Source organism: Echinops telfairi, unplaced genomic scaffold (genome assembly GCF_000313985.2).
Source record: "Echinops telfairi isolate 266 unplaced genomic scaffold, ASM31398v2 ScPeMD7_7475;HRSCAF=8513, whole genome shotgun sequence".
Classification (NCBI taxonomy): domain Eukaryota; kingdom Metazoa; phylum Chordata; class Mammalia; order Afrosoricida; family Tenrecidae; genus Echinops; species Echinops telfairi.
In genome coordinates this window covers 24,518-41,704 of record NW_022111379.1, presented here as the reverse complement: position 1 = coordinate 41,704, position 17,187 = coordinate 24,518, and the positions used below count along the sequence as shown (strand labels likewise).

The 17,187-nt window shown below is 47.3% G+C and overlaps 1 protein-coding gene across 3 annotated transcripts in view; it reads left to right on the top strand.

Moving 5' to 3' along the window:
* Positions 1-17,187, top strand: part of RBPMS2 (RNA binding protein, mRNA processing factor 2) — a 46,933-nt gene that overhangs the window by 26,280 nt on the left and 3,466 nt on the right. For 2 of the 3 annotated variants that reach the window (XM_045285729.1, XM_004711921.2), the window contains exons 2-6: positions 6,150-6,227; positions 6,715-6,753; positions 7,281-7,343; positions 7,653-7,803; positions 8,270-8,415. In XM_045285729.1, coding sequence (XP_045141664.1) covers positions 6,150-6,227; positions 6,715-6,753; positions 7,281-7,343; positions 7,653-7,803; positions 8,270-8,415 — 477 coding nt within the window. Of the gene's footprint in view, positions 1-6,149; positions 6,228-6,714; positions 6,754-7,280; positions 7,344-7,652; positions 7,804-8,269; positions 8,416-10,949; positions 11,182-17,187 lie in introns of those variants that run through there. The other variant, XM_045285728.1, reaches the window with a different exon arrangement.

Below are 17,187 nucleotides of genomic sequence, written 5' to 3'. Positions count from 1 at the left end.
TTGGTCTTTCATATTTAGCTTGTATTGTCTTGAGGAATTTTCCTTCCATTCCTATCTTCTCAAGTGTCTTAAACAGGAATTGGTGTTGGATGTTGTCGAATGCTTTTTCTGTATTTATCGATATTATAATGTGGTTCTTAGAGTTTTTCATGTTAATGTGGCGAATGATATTAATGGTCTTTCGTATGTTGAACCATCCCTGCATCCCTGGTATGAATCCCACGTGGTCATGGTGAATTATTTATTTTATAGACTTTTGTATTCTATTGGCCAATATTTTGATAAAGGATTTTTGCATTGATGTTCATTAGGGATATTGGTCTGTAGTTCTCAATTCTTGTGGGATCCTTGCCTGGTTTTGGTATCAGAGTTATACTAGCTTCATAGAAGGAGTTTGGGAGTTTGCCGACTTTTTCAATGTTCTAGAAGAGTTTGTGTAGGATTGGTGTTAGTTCTTCCCTAAATGCTTGGTAGAATTCTCCAGTGAAACCATCTGGTCCAGGCAATTTTTTGTTGATAATCCCTTGATAACCTTGTGTATTTTCTTCTATTGCTATGGGTCTATTGAGATTCTTGACAGCCTTTGGGGACAGTCTAGGGAGGGATTGTTTCTCCAAGAATTTGTCCATGTCTTCCAAGTTGTTGAATTCATTGGAATACAATCCTTTGTAGTACTGTATAATTATCCTTTTGATTTCATTAGGGTCTTTTGTAATGTCTCCTCTTTCATCCCTTATTCTTGCTATTGAAATTTGTTCCCTCCTTTCTGTGTTAGGTTTGCCAGCGGTCTGTAGATTCTGTTAATCCTGTCAAAGAACCAACATTTAGCAGCATTAATTTTTTCCATAGTTTTCTTATTTTCCCTCTCCTGAATCTCAGCCCTGATTTTTATAATTTATTTTCTTTTGCTATTAGTAGGATTGTCCTACTAACTCTGTTCTAGTTGTCGTAAATTTTGTGCCATCATATCAATCATGAGTCTTTCTTCCTTTCTCAGGTGTGCATGTATTGCTATGAATCTTCCTCTGATCACTGTCTTTGCTGTGTCCCATAAGTTTTGGTTCATCGTGTTCTCATTCTCGTTGGTTTCTAGAAATTTCCTAATTTCATCTCTGATCTGTGCCAGTATGCATTCCTTTTGCAGTAGAGAGTTATTCATCCTCCAATTGTTTGCTCTTGTTTTTTTTCTCAGAGAGCAGTGTATTAAAGTCACCTGCTATAATTGTTGAGGCTGTGATTTCTTTTTTCATCTTTTTGGAGTGCTTGGTTGACGTATTCAGCCGGTCTCTCATTCGGGGAATATATGTTTACAATGCTTAGTGGTTCTTTGTCTGTCATTCCCTTGAGCATTATATAGTGTCCCTCCTTATCTCTTTTTATGGTTTGCACTTCAAGATCAATTTTATCTGAGATTAGGATTGCAACCCCTGCTTCTTTTGAATCACTGTTTGCTTGGTATGCCTTTCTCCAGCCTTTGATTCTCAGTCAATTTTTATCTGTAACCTTGAGATGTGTCTCCTGTAGGCAGCAGATTGATGGGTTGTGTTTTCTAAGCCAGTCTGCTAGCCTGAGTCTTTTAATGCCTAAGTTCAGGCCATTGATATTCAGGGTTATTATCTCCATAAACAGACTCTGTGGTGTCATCTTATACCTTTTGTGTTGGGTGTTTTCCTACCTTCCTTTCTCATTAGTGTGTTGTGCATTCGAGTGTGTGTGTTGTGTGTGTATCATTCTTGACTTCTTTTCATCCTTAAGCCAATGTTATCTTGGGGTCTGTTTTCTCTTTGTTGCCCTCTGGGTGAGGTCGTTTTATGTGGCAGTCTCTTATTTATGCTTGGTGAGTGTTGTTTTTCTGCCCATACTGGGTTGGCAAGGATCTTTTGTAGGACTGGGTTTCTCCTAACATATTTTTTAAATTTTTCTTTGTCTGTGAAGACTCTTCTCCATCTATCTTGATTGATCATTTGGCTGGGTAGAGTATTCTTGGGTTTTCATTGTTTTCCTTTAATTTTTGGAATATGTTACTCCACTCTCTCCTGTTCTTCATAGTTCCTGCTGATAGGTCTGAGCATATTCTTATTTGGGAACCTTTATATGTGATTGTTTTTCCATATCTGCTCTCATGATTTTCTCCTTTTCCTCAAAGTTGGATAGCTTAACTATTATGTGCCTTGGTGACTTCTTGGAATTCAGTCTAGCTGGTGTTCTTTCAGCCTCCTGAATGGTTGTCTCGTTTTCATATATAAAGCTGGGGAAGTTTTCCTCCAAGAATTCTCTCACTATTGTTGAGAGACAACTTCTTTGTTGTGTCTTCCTCCAGTAAGCCAATAATTCTAATGTTGTTCCTCTGCATAGCATCAGACATAGCTCTTAGGTTTTCTTCAACTTCTCTGATGATCTTAGATTTTTGTTTGTGTTTGTTAAAATCTGCTTGACTGTCCTCTTGTCGGTTCTCTGCTTCCTCCAGCCGATCTCGAGGTCCGTGTTTCTGCTAATGGTTTTTGTTATCTCCCTAAGCTCTTCTTGTATTTCCCTTTGGTGTATGAACTTCATCTCCTCTATCATTTCATCCTTTTTCTGTATTGTTTCCTTCAAATCCTGTATGACTCCAAGCAGCATTTTGAAAATTTCTTTGTGTAGCAGCTCAATGTCTGCTTCTTCTATGCATGTTGTTATGTTCAGGACATCTTCTGCCATTACCTTTTGTTTCTCCTGTCTTTTGTTTAAGGTTTTTGGGGCTAATGGCTGTTTGCTTTGGGTCGTTTTAGAGGAGCCAGGTGCCATTTTCCAGGGAGTCGAAGAGCACTGGCTCTCTCTGGGAGACTTGTAGGAATGCTTCTTAGACCTGCCTACAGCTAATTTCACTATGGAATTAAACTACCACTTTATCCTCCTGTGGTTTCCCTGTCAGCGGAGTGCCCAGAAGGCAGGTGGGTTGCCTGATTTGGTGTTGTGGAGGTTGGGCAAAGGATCCTGCAGCAGCTTGGAATGTTGATGAGTGTTGGTCGAGCTGCCTTAGGCCTGTATGTGGCAGTAAGGTAGGCAGGAGGAAGTTCCCTCAGTCACATGGGACAACAGAGGGAAAATAAGTGTTCCCCCCCCCCCAGGCACACAGGCAGGAATTCCCCTGTAAGAAGTTGGGCAGAGTATCCCCTGGTGGAGGTTGGCAGGGCTTTCCCCAGCCTTGGGCTAGCTGCACAGGGTGAAGCTCACCTAGCTGGGTGTGGCGCAGGCGTAAATGCCCTAGGCTAAAGGGAGTGGTCTGGAGGTAGTCACTGGAGTTTGAGAACAGGAAAGAGACAAAGGAGAAAAAAATTAAAAAGCCAGCTAAGTCTGTGGGGGGATAGAGAAGAGAGGGAAACAAAAGTAACAATGCAGCTGAGCCCTGTTCCCTGCCCATGGAGCTGCAAGGGTTTAGTCCCTGCCCCGAGGAGGCGGTGGCGCAGCAAGCTGTGGCTGTGTTGAGAAAAAGCCCCTTCAAGATTTAGGAGGGGATGGAGAGAAGAGAGGGAAACAAAAGTAACAATGTAGCTGATCCCTGCTCATGGAACTGCAAGGGTTTAGTCCCAGCCCCCGAGGCAGGCTGCAGCAAACTGGCTGTGTTGAGATTAAGCCCTGACTCGGGCTCCAAATGGTCCCGGCTCCCAGCAGAGACAGTGGTGGGGCTAAGATCAAGCCCTAGCTGGCCTCCACTGTGGTAAGCCAAAACCCCCCAGCCCCTCTAAACCTTGTGGGTCTCTGCCTACTTACCTTTATGATGCTCCTCCTGTGATCCAGCAGTGTTAAAATTCCCTCTAAGCAACTCTCCCTCTCCTGGCCTGATTTCTGTAGCGTCCTTCTGGAATTTGTTATTCAGTTGCCATCTTCCCAGAAGTCCAAAATGGTTAGTTTTTTAGACTGCTAACCATAAGGTCAGCAGTTCAAGCGTACCAGCTGCTCCCAGGGAGAAAGATGAGGCTGTCTGTTCCTACAAAGATTTACCGTCTCAGAACCCTCAAAAGCCAGGTCTACTCTACCCTGTATGGTCGCTATGAGTCAGAATTGACCCAGTGGCAGTGGGTTTGGGGTCTTGGTTCAGTTGAGGTAGCATGGTAGGGCCAGTGTGCGTTGAGATGTACGCTTGCTTGGCTGATGACATTAGGTGAAGTGGAAATGATCATTCTTCAGGAAACCTTCCTTAGGCTGTGCCCTTACAGAACCAAGATCTGTTCTTCTCAGGCAGACTGTCCACACCCACACAGGCATCCGGCACTTGAGAATGCCTCCTCTAGGGTACTATGCGCCTACAGAAAGGAGGGCTTTGGGAAGTGCCAATCACTCTTGACTCATAGTGACCCCATGTGAGTAGAACTGCCCTTTGAGGTTTTCCTGGCAGTAACCATGGAGCCCTGGTTGTGTAGTGGTTATGTGTTGGGCTGCCATCTGCATGGTTGGCAGTTCAAAACCACCAGCAGCTCTTGGGGAGAAAGACTGGGTTTTGTACTCTCATAAACAGTTACAGTTTTGGAAACAAAGAGAGAGAGGTCTGTTATGAGTCAGCAGTGGGTCAAGAGAATCAAGGAACAGATCCCTAGGTCTCTCTCCATAGCTACTGGGCAGGCTCAAACTGCCAACCTTTCAGTTGGCAGCCCAGCACTTCATTGATGCCCCCACCAGGGCATTTTTCTCATGAAACTGGGGTAACTCAGACACTAAAAATAACAAAAATGTTTGATCCCCCCCCCCTTGCTGTATATCCCTATTCTATTGTGTCTCGACATACTCTCTATCTAGGTCTACACACTCAATTATCCGTTATGTCAACATTTCATACACATTTTGTTTTATTCCATTAACTGCAATCCCCTCAATGTACTATCCCACTTCTCCCTGTGTTTAACTCTGAGCTCTGTCCTCAGGTCTGTAGTGCTCTCTCAGTCTTACATGGTTAGTCTAAAGGTGTGCTTACCACACAAGCCTTGTTGTTCCCATCAGAGACCCGTCTTCTGGTTGGCTGGAAATTGAGCTGGGGATGAGGTCTTTTCCAGACCAGGAGGGGTGACTAAAGGCATAGTTTTGGGGTTCTACCTATCTCTGTTTCAGTGGGAGGCCTGGTCTCTTATGATTTTGTCCCACGTTTTCCTCCTCCAGTCTCCAGGATATTTCTAATGTGAACCCACCATGGTAGTTGGTAGTGGTAGCTTGGCACCTTCTGGTTTCTGTTGTAGAAGCTGATGTTTGAGGGTTCCTTGGCCAGTGAACAAATGGTTTCCATCACTGTTTTTCCCAAAGTCTGCACAGTTGAACACAGTGTTTCTATCCCTCTAACCTTTCCTCTAAGAATTCTGTACCATTCAGTGTTTAGCTCATTAAAATGGCTGTTTTGGCATCCTCATGAGACCTGAATCATGTTCTTTTAAAATGTTCTTTGAGTTTAGAAACAAAGTACCAAATGTACTCTAGTATAAGCTACCTGAATATCAGCTGAGGCACCTAATTTTACCACAAAAACTGCATAAGAAATGTGCTGAAAAACTTGGCTCATACACAGATATATACGGTAGCCTGAAGAGGCAAGACCAAAGATCTGGGGTAAATGGCATAAGGCTCCCTGATGGAATTCTGAGCGAACAGCGAGCTGCTCTTGAAAAGCAAGTAGGTACATCGTTGTGATGGAAAAATTTCTCAGTACAACTCTCCTGCCCTTTTTTTCACCTGCACAGTTCTTGATTTTCTTGAAACTTCCTAATAATCACCTGTGGTGGATTGTCTTGTGTCTTTTGAGAAAATCTATCAAGATGACCCTTTTTGATTCTAAAAGAACAGGCTCCACAACCTTCTGGACTGAACGCCGTGCCTTAACTGGCCCGCAGATCCTCTCAGAGTCACTGTTTGCTAGGCCATTTTTGTTGTTTTTCTTCTTCTTATGAAGGCACCCTCAGGAGACTAAGAGAAGTGTATTACTGGGACCACGTTTCTGCAGCCATCCACTCGTGCATATGTGAACTAGGCATGCCCCCTCCCACCCCTGTGGCACTACTTTTTGACTCATCCGGAATTTGCTTCCATACCCAAAGGAGACCCAGGAAGTAGACAGAATTCTTCTCCAGGCTCCAGAAGGAGAAGGACTCAAGTCCCTGGCCTGATGACTGCTGTCATTCTGTTCCCAGGTCCGAACGTTATTTGTCAGTGGCCTCCCGGTGGACATTAAACCCAGAGAACTCTACCTACTCTTCCGGCCATTCAAGGTGAGCCTGGGGCAGAGGTTAGTAGGCGGGTGGCTTCCGCTTGGCCCGGGGCAGCAGGAAGGAAAGCGTGTCAGAATCTGGTCACAGACCTGGGCCTCTAGGCTGGTGGCACTCCTTCATAGACACCTCCAGTCAAGTTGCGTTGCCCCTCTGAAACGCTTGTCTGTAACGTGGGGACAACAGAGAATCTAATAGACTTTACCGTGTAAGGGATCTTTGAGGTTCAGTTGTAGCCTTTTCAGTTGACAAAGGAGAAAGTTAGGGTCCGTGATCCAGGATTATAAGCAGTGTAGCACATGGGTGTTTACCCATGCACTGGTGAGCACTGTGCCTGTGTGCAGGGCCCTGGGATGCACAGCATGGGTGGGGCAGGTAGGGGCTGAGAAGGATGCAGGTGTGTTCTGGGGAAACATGAGGCTGGTGGAGAGGGCCTGGGATATCCCTACAGGCTCTGACCTTTCCTATTCACTGCCCCCTCTCTCCACAGGGGTACGAAGGGTCCCTGATCAAGCTCACATCAAGACAGGTAATTCCCATCCCAGACTGCCTGCTCAGGGGACACTGAGGCTTCTGGCCACTGGGGCCATCTCTGTTCTGGGCTGATGGAAGGGCAACTATTGGGGATGTCTCCTCTTTACCAAGCAACCTGGCCCCCAAAAGGAAGGGCCAGTGCCCAGAGCTTTCTGAGGCCAAACAGGGTCTAGTTGACATGAGTTTGAAGATGATTTCAACCTGCTGTCCTTCAATTGAACCTGGGACCTTCCCATCTCCTTGATGCATTGAGGTCCCCTTTCCTGGGATACACTGGGATGTTTTCTGCCTGTTTAGGGAAGGTGGTGTGTGATGAAGAAAGTAAGACCTTGCCAGCCCAGGAGTGCTCCCTATGGTGTGCTGCCCGGGAGGGAAGGCTCTAGGCTGCAGTATGCTCAAACCTCCTTTTTATTATCTTTTATCAGTGGGACAAATGTGCTTTCTAGTGAAATGGCAGGTCTCCTCTGGGAAGGGGTGGGGTGTTGGGAGAGATGCAGGGTGTTCTCTCCTTTTTCCCACTAGCCTGTTGGCTTTGTGATCTTTGACAACCGGGCAGGAGCAGAAGCGGCCAAGAATGCATTGAACGTGAGTAGGGGCAATTGGCGCTTTCTCTGACCCATATCCTCTTGGGTAGCGGTGTCCCTGCTCCTCTTTAGGCACCCCCTCACTCCCACCCTCAACCTCTGTGCTCAAGGAAGGGCCATATACTTCCTTGCTCACCCTCCCAGCAGAGTCCTGGACTTGCAAGGTCCGTGCACACCCAAGGCCATTTCTCCCCCAGGGCCCAGGCAGCATTTCTCCTCCCTCAGTCTCTCTGGGTCTTCTGTACCCACTGCACTTGGTAGGCTGGATCCTGCCGAGTCAAGTCTTCTCTTTTCTTTCCTCCCTGTGTAGGGTATTCGTTTTGACCCAGAGAACCCGCAGACCCTGAGGCTAGAGTTTGCCAAGGCCAACACCAAGATGGCCAAGAGCAAGCTCATGGCGACACCCAATCCCTCCAGTGCTCACCCCTCGCTGGGAGCACACTTCATTGCACGGGATCCTTGTGAGTAGCTCTCAGCGCCGCCCTGGTGCTTGGCCCGCGGGAGCCCTTGTGGACTTGCTTATAGACAGCAGACACTCAGGTTTGCCTGTTCCCAATGGGCTCCTGGCTGCCCATCTCTGCTGCCTGCTGACTTCCTTTCTCCTCTAAGATGGCCTGAAGACCTGAGCTGTCTGTCAGGGTGCCTGACATCCCTAAAGTCCTCTGTGATTTCTCTAATTGGGGTGGTCTGGGGCCCTCTGAGAGCATCTCAGAAGTAGATGGGGAGATTCATGAGGTGAGGCTGGGTTAATGCAGTTTCCCCGCCCGGCCTCAGGACATCTGGAGTCTGACCTGGCTGGGAGGACAGTGGCTGAAGCACAGTGCTGAATCACAGTGCTGAATCTCCTTTTTGGTCTGAAAAGGGATGGATGGTAGAGGGAGAAACCAGCTATGTTCTGATGATTTGACCCATTGTCCCCCATTGTAGATGACCTAATGGGGGCTGCTCTGATCCCTGCGTCTCCAGAGGCCTGGGCACCCTACCCTCTGTACACTACAGAGCTGACCCCAGCTATCTCACATGCTGCATTCACCTACCCGACTGCCACTACTGCTGCAGCCCTACATGCTCAGGTGAGCTCCTGGAGGTGGGGAGCGGAAAGAGGAGGCTCTGGATAAATTGACGAGACCTGGTGCCCAAAGCTGTCACCCCACTGCTGTCTCCAGGATGGGTGGAAAGCCCAGGCATGACTGTCTGTGTTGGTGCCCTTAGGGTTTGGGATCTGGCTGAGGAAGAAGGTAAGCTAAGCTGGAGAGGAGGTCCAGGGATGCTCCCCATGCTGACAGAGGCCTGCTGGGTCGCCCCCCGCCCCCCTGCTGGGACACAATGACTGTGTGTTACCTGTGGTGACAGATTCAGTCACCTCTGTACCTTGATTTGGTATGGCAGATACATACCTCAGGGTTGCTGGGGATTAAATGTTGACACACCTTAAGTGCTAGAACCTTACCTGGCATATCCGTGTATTCTTGCTTTCACAAAGTCTGGACCCCTCCATTGTGAATGGTGGGGCACACAAGCATTTCTAAGGATGAGTTAGAGCTGCCTCAGGAGGGCTTCATATACCCAGAGCGAGGTGCCAGGAGTTGGGCCAGGTGTCTTAGAGACTGTGAGCACTGGTGGTTCATGGGGCAGGGAGGCTCAGCCTGGGCAGGCACTGCCCTGACCTCGCACATGTTGACTTTGGTCTGGTTTGGCCCGACGTACAGGACCCTCCCTCAAAAGGAAAAACCATTCTATAGTGTATCTAATTCCATTGTAGTAGCAAGCACCTCACACCATTAAGGGCTAGACAGTGTATGGGTAGGATGATGCCCGGCAGCCACAGGAGGTGGCTGGGGACCAGTGAGAAGGCAGAGAGAGCTGAGTGGCCAGCCAAGGTGTGCTGTGTTCTTGAGTGGGCACCTGGCCGGGGCCATTGGGCTGGAGAGGAAGGGAAGAGAAGCCTGGGAGAACCAGTAAGGGAGCACTCAGAGGAACTGGAAGCTGAAGGTGGACAGGGGTGGGAGCCGTCTGCACTCTGAGCAGACACTTGAGTGCTCCCCAGCCTTGGGCACAGGGACATTTGGGTTCCCGGTACAAGATAGAAAACTCAGGTGTAGTGTTTCCCTTGTCCATCTGTTTTCCCTAGCAGGATTCTGTATGAGGGTGAGATTGGGGTTAAACTTGGCACTGTTCCCCATCAGAGTATCAGACAAACAGGAAGTTGATCAGTGGAGGTGGACATAGCCAGCCTCCTCTGGCAGGGGTCAGGCAAACCTCCATGCTCCATCCTTCTTTACTTATTCTGACACCAACCTGTATCTATCACTAGGTTCGATAATTCGTTGTGATGGCCACAGAGAACTCAGACACTGCTCATTAAGGGGGTTTATTAGGGAAATCAATAGATTATCACAAACAGTAAGGACACAGTCACTGGTCTCCTTCTGGTCCTCAGCCTCTCAGTCACATGGTAGGCAAGTCTCTCTCCTCTTCTTAGTCTCTGAGCCATGTGAGCGTAAGCCTTTGCCTCCATGGGCCAGTAAGCTAGCCCAGCTGTCAACTCTGGCCCACAATGCCAGAATCTCAGGCCACATGAGGAAAAGGGGTCTGCCTCGCCTTAGTGCTGCTGCTCTGAGTCTCTGTGCCAGCCTTGGATGTAGCTGGTCTCAGTGGCCTCTGTCACTTCAGACCAAGATCTTGAACATGCTCTACCAAATGATGCTGCCCTTTCTCTCTCTGTTGCTGCTTCAAAGATGGCTCATCCATATAGGTGGGGTGGGTGGGTAGGGTGGTGACAGAAACGGACCAATCCCCTCCATTAGTGTTAACACGCCCTGTTTGTATAGCCACAGCAATCATTTGGTGTGGGAATTATAGAGATGGGTAGAAGAGTCATATGAAGAATTTTTACTTCATCACACAGACCTCTCGGGGTGGGGTGGAGTGCATGAGGATTTACCTCAAATGGGTCAGTCTCTGTAATGGGAAGAGCTTGGAGAGTCAGCAAGATGGTACCTGTCCTCTGACCTGGATCATGAGAGGGACTGACAGCTGTACGAGCGCTCCCCACAAGTGGAGGGTTCAGCTGCGGGCCATGTGATGTTCTGGAGAGCAGCGGGGTCGCTGGGAAGTGATGTTACCTCTGGGCATGTGTCCTCGTGTCTAAAAGGTGAGGGTTAGACAAGATCAGCTGCAGAGGTCCTGCCCATCTGCTTTGGGGTGCCAGCCCTTGATGAAGGAAGAGCAGAAGTTGAAGGGCAGGGCTCATCTTCTCGGCCATGGAGTTCAGTCTGCTCACAGTGACCCTGTGGGACAAAGCAGAACTGCCCACTTTGGGTTTCCGAGGCTATAACTCTTACAGGAGCAGAAGCAGCCTCATCTTTCTCCCAAGCATGCTGGTGGGTTCAAACTGGTGACCTTGTGGGTAACCGCCCAGTGTCTAACCTGCATGCCCCACCAGGGGTCCTGGGTGACAGGGACAGAGTGCCTTAAATAATCAAAAGGGACTTCTGTCCTTTCCAAAATGGCCCTCCTCAGCCCCTGCTGGCTAGAACTGGTACCTGCCTCTCTCAGCTCCACACCTCAACCTTTACTGTCTCTTTACTGTTGCCTCCCTTTCTAGCTTCCTCCCACCCTACCCACTGGGCTTTCCGGCTCTCGTCCAGCTGCTGCCGCTGGTTGCTGTCAAAACGAGTCTGACTCATGGACCCTGTGTGAACAGAGAAGAACCATTCCGTAGCGTTTACAAGGCTGTGGCTTTTCACAAGCTGATGCCCAGACCCATGTCCCAGGCATCTCTGGGTGGATTCAGAACCTCAGGCTTTCAGTTAATAAAAGTTTATTTGTTGTTGTCATTGTTGGCTGGTTTCCCCCTCAATCCCTTTGAATCTGGAGGACCCCATCGTGCCTGAACTCCATTCTGACCTCCTGCAGGGGAATATGGACGCTGGGCATTTGCTGCGGGAGGTAGACTGACAGCGAGAGATCAGGCCAGGGGATGGTTAGTGCTGCTTTTGCTCCTCGAGCTCTTTGGACGGCTGGTTCCTTGTCTGTAAAACAGGCTGTCCGAACCAGTTACAGTAACAGGTACAAAAACACACTGCATTGTAGCTTTTCCTCCTTTTCCTTGCCAGAGCCCCTGCCCCCAGCCTCTCGGTGGTGAGACCCAGAGAGGGAGGCTGGAAAGGCTTAAAGAGAGTGGCCACTGTAGCCCAGGGGACCAAAGAAAAGATGAATTGGACTTTTTGTGCCTCAGGCAAGGAAGTGTCTAAGATAAGGTGACCATTGACGGGATGAGGGGGTGTTCTTGATTAAAAATTTGGTCTATATAGACCAAATAGACCATTCCCTAGCTTGTCATGCATTCTTTCCAAAAATTGGGACTTTTAAAAAACGCCAAAAATCGGGACTGTCCCACCAAAAACGGGACATCTGGTCACCTTAATCTAAGAGAAGGTAGGCATGGCAAGAGGGGGTGAGAGCAGTACCCCGTGTTCTACCTCAACACACGCCCCATGACTGCAGACCCTGTGCTGCTACCCAGCCTATGCAGAGGCGCGACACGCTGTCTGTGGTCCCTGGAACCAGGCCAGCAGGAAAAGGGTCGGGTCATTCAGTCTTGACGGAAGCCCTTCTTGGTTGGCCTCCTAATCATCTTGGTAGTATCTTCTCATTAAAGAGGGTGAGGCCGGCAGGCAGGTATGGATAGCAGGAGCATACTGGGCGCCCTTACACAGAGACCTAGTCTCAAAGCAAGGATTTTCCACCGCCTCTTTTACCTTAGGGTCCTTCTTGATGCAGGAACTGACTCTCCTCCATGAGCCACTTACTCCTAACCTTGGTGGCACACACTTCCTTGTCTCTGTTTTCTTACCTGTATAATGGGGATAGAATCTTGATGATGCAAGCATGCTCAGCTGCTAACTGAAAGCTGAGAAGTTTTGAGTCTACCCAGAAGCACCTGGAAGAAAGACCTGGTTGCTCTATCAAATCGGATATTGAAAACCCATGGAGTTCTACTCTTGGCATGCGTGGGGTTGCATGAGGGAGATGGCACAGTACCGGTATTAAGAACAACAAAATCATAGGGGTTTTATGTGCATTAAATGAATTCAATGTGTGAAAATTATTTAGGAGCAGGATCTGGCACATGGTTAAGTGCTTGAAAGGCATTAGCTATTGTTGCTATTATGATTGTACATTTAGGGTAAAAAACAGAAGCAGGGTTGTTTTCCCTCTTTGGATTGTAATTTTACTCCCTAGAAACCCTCTCCTAGTAGACCTGATAGGTGGTGAGGATGCACGTAGGATTTGACTTATGCAAGTCGACCCTTAGATTTGTGTTTTCATCCAATAATTCATGCACATTTTGTTTCATGCCATTGTTTGCAAACCCTAAGTAAGAACGCTTATCCCACTTCTCCCTGTGTTTCCTTTCCATTCCTCCTCCTTGCTTAGCCCGCCCATGGGACTTCTTTAGGGTTATGCACAACCCACAAGAAGCATCTCACAGGCCATGCAAGGGTTACAGAGTCTTCCTCCTTGATTTTCCTCTTCCCACTGCTGGCAGCCACCAGTCTTCTTTGGCCTCTATGCCTTTGCCTGCTCTGGATATTCCGTGTACATGGGCTCGTACGGTATTTGGTTCTTTTATACCTGTGGCATGTATCAAAAATTCATTTCTCTTCATGGCTAAAAAATATTCCATTGTGTATTTGATTAGGGTCCAGGTCCCTTCTTTTGCAGATGGAGTGTCAGTTACCCAAGACACCCATTTGTTACAGAGACTCTTCCTTCCCTGTTGTGTGGATCCAGCACCCTTGTCAAAGCTAGTTGACCATAGACAGATGTGTGGGTTTGTTTCACAATTCTTAAAAACGGTTCCATTGGCCTATACATCTTCTTTATTTATACCAGTACCGTATTGTTTTGAATATTGTGGCTTTGTAACATACTTTGAAATGAAAGCAGTGTGAGTCCTACCTTTTTCTTTGTTGTGAAGATGGTTTTGGCTATCTGGAGCCCCTTGCAATTTTAATAAGAATATGAAGATTGGTTTTCCATGTCAACAAAATGGACTGCTGGGATTTTAATAAGATTTGGGTCTTTGCAGATCACTTTATGGTAGAGCTGACATCTTAAATCTTCAAATCCCAAGACTGGTCCTTAGTACTCCTCGGGCCTGGAACTGAACTTGCCCCAGTGGCTCAGTTTTCCACCAAGTGATCGGTCTGTGTGGTGAATCACCGCAGTAGGAGGTTTACACTCCTGATAATCAACATTTGAGATGGAAGGGACATTTGTCCAAAGACAAAGTTCACCAGGCGAGAGAAGGGTTAGGAACGCAGGAGGCATGGAAGTGAGAAACACAGAGGAAAGGGGATATGTGTTATTACTTTAGGGATCGCAATAAATGACATAAAAAAGTATGAATTATTGAGTGGAAAAGTGATTCATAGTAAAGTTAAATATATATTACTAGGTTTTCACTCTGAACACAGAATGGCTTTCCATTTATTTGAGAGTTTTAAATTTCAGCAGTGTTTTGCAGTTGTAAGGATCTTGCCTCCTTGATAACTTTTTCTACATATTGTATTATATGCTGTTATGAGAGGTTTTCCTCAGGTTATTCATTATTGGTATATAGAAACAAAACTGCTTTCTGTTTCTGTTGGGCTTAGCCCATGCAACTTAATGAATTTTTTTATTAAGCTTAGTAGTTTTATTAGTTTTTTGTTTCAATATATGAGGGGGTACCCAAAAAAAATTTTTTCCCCCAAACAACCTTATCACCTTCAAAGTACTCTCCACTACATTTAATACATTTGTTTAATCTGCTATTCCATTCTTGGAAACATTTTTCAAACTCATCTGTTTGGATGGCTGATAGCACCTCCCTCGTTTTTTTCTTTACTTCTTTTATGTCATCAAACCACTGTCCTTTCATGTCCCTCTTCAATCTCGGAGAGAGGTCAGGTGAGTAAGTTGCATGGGGCAAGAGAGCCATGCTGTTTTTGTTTTTGCGTTGTTGTGTTGGCAAAACCAGTCCCCCGTCTGCCGCAAATCAGGCACACTGTTACGCAATCTTTTCAGAACCTCTAAATAGAAAGCTTGACCGTGACCTGGTAGAATGAACTCCAAATGCACTATCCCCCTCCCATCAAAAAAACAAATGAGCATCGTCTTGATCTTTGATTTTACTTGACGAGCTTTTTTGGGCGAGGTGATTTGATTGGTGTTTGGTTTCAGGTTTGTCAGACTAGCACCATGCCTCATCACCAGTAGTGACCTTGGGGGGGAGGGGGGGTGAGGGAAGTGTGGGTGCTTCCGAGCTGTTCTTTTAAAGTATAGCCTGTTTCCAGTCGACAATTTTTCTGGTCAGTTAGAACTGGAGCCACAAATTTCGCAATGACCTTTCTTATTCCCATGCCTTCCAAAAATATGTGTTGGGAAAAAAAAAATGTGTTGAGCCGTGGGCTCCAGGATAGTCCAGATAACTTCCTCATCTCTTCGATCACCCATCCTCAGTCTTCAAGCACAAGTGCATGGATTTTGTCAACATATTCATCTGTTCAGGAAGTTGATAAATGTCCAGATGAGGTTTGTCATCCGTCGACATTTCACCCTTTTTGAAACGAGAAAACCACTTGTGCACTTGAGTTTTTCCCATATCACTGCCCTTGTAAGCTGTGTTCAACATTACAACAATTTCTGCAACATTTTTCTCAAACGCTACAAAATTTTTCTCTTAAATCAGCCATCACAAAAAAGAGGTTCGAGCGAAACTGCTTTACAACAGTTTCACTGTGACCAGAGAGGAATGTTATGAGCAAATAGAGTTAGTGTTGCTTCTCATTCTACCGTGGCTGGCTGGTACACCCTCGTATAAATGTGCATAGCCCTGTTGATGGTAAATGCAGTGTTTGTACAACTTGTTGCCACATGTTCCCTGGTTCACACTGTTGAGCTCCTGTTCAGTTTATTTTCTTTATGATATATTCCTAGAATTATACAGGGTCAAAGTGTAGACTTGGCCAAAGTAAGACTAACGTATTATTGTGATTGACTGTGTTGAGTGAGGGCCCTGTAGTATTGGCTATTCTTATTTTTCCCCATGTAGATGCATTTCGTTCACCATTCCTGTTAAGAACCTTGGGGGCACAGCAGGTTAGCATGGGGGCTGCGCCTTCCTTGGCCTGAGCTCTAGGGCAGTGAGGAAGAGGGCTGGAAAGGAGCACTCTTTTTATACAGGTCTCAGACTGCTGGCCCAAGTCTGAGGGTGGGTGGGAAAGCAGCCCTCCAAATGCATTCTGTTCACCTCGGTGTCTAAGCTCTCCCTAGCCCATAACTGGGAGTCTGCTGGCTTATCCCGGCTATGGGGGAAGGTGCTGCTCTGGAGGCAGGCATCTCGCCACCCAGCAGGACTGGGTCAAGCAGTTGCTGAGATCAACCATAAGCAAGAAGCAGGTGCCTTAGGTGCCCAACTCCCATGTGCTTCCCTCGGCTGGCACCTCCTTGCTGTGGGCTGCTCCTGCTGGAGGCTTGGTTGGAGGTTGAGATCAGGCCCAGCAGGGGTCCTGAGCAGGCACATTCCATGTGCTTCCCCTGTCACAGCACCACTGGTGCTATGTATCCCTCTTAGAAAGTGAGAGCTGGTGTCCAGGGGAAAAGACGTCTTCCTATTCGGCTGACAGCAGGGAAAGAGGAAACCACCTTCAGATGTTTAGGGGACAGAGTAGAAAATATGGCCTCTCAGGCTGGCCAGCTCAAAGGTGTGAAGAACCTCGTGTATCTTAAGACAGGGCCTTCCTTCTTCGTGGTCTGGGGCTCGGGTAGTAAGGTGGGTCCATTATCTCCAGAGTCCACTGCATCCTCACAGCCCAGGGAGAGTCCTGGTGGTAGTGCATAGGTGCCCAGCGTCCTGGCATCTTCCAGTAACCAGCTCCTAACTTCCTGCTGAGTCCCTGGGAGGACGTGCTGTCCAGAACCCTCCCTGCACTATGAGATACTGCTCCTAAAGTACAGAGCCAGCATGTTCTTGGGAGCCTGTCTCCCACCAGCCCTCCATGTCTGGTGATGCTCAAATCTCTGCTTACCCAAGAAGCAAGGATTTCAGGCAGCCCGTGGGTAACTGCACCTGCCCGCTTCTGCTCATTGCCACACTGTGCCTTTCTTTTTAGGAGAGCCTGCTCACCTTCCCTACCACCAGCCAGTGGGAGCAATGTAATTTCTTTGGCCTGCCTTCTGGAGTCTTGCTTTGGGGCTGGATGGAGAGAAATGACTACTGCTCTGTGGGGGCAGGTCCCAGCCAGGGTCCAGGCACCCCAGGAGCACTGGTGAGGATGCTCTGACGCTACCTCCTGCTGACCAGGCCTTGGCTGCTAGAGTCCCAGCATCCACACGAGTGTTGCCTAAAGTGGACGATACTTCCCCCTGGGGGTACTGGATGGACTAGAGTATAAACATTTTGATTTTATTATTTTTTTGCAACAGTGTGCTCAAACATAGTAATTACTGTGATGACACAGACTCAGGCAGTATTTAATTTTATTGTACAGGGGCTGCTATAAGCCAGAATTAATTCACTAGCACTTAACATCTGGCTACTAGTAATCATACAGGTTTGCTTAATGAAGTTTACAGCCCAAGGTAGAATATTAAATTTTTGTTTAATTAAATACTTTTATTGGTTCTTACATCTCTTATCACAATCCATACATTCATCCATTGTGTCAAGCACATATGCTGCCATCATCATTTTCAAAGCATTTTCTTTCTACTTGAGCCCTTGATATCAGCTCTTCATTTTACCCCCTCCCTCCCCCACCCACTCTCCCTCATGAACCCTTGATAAGTTATAG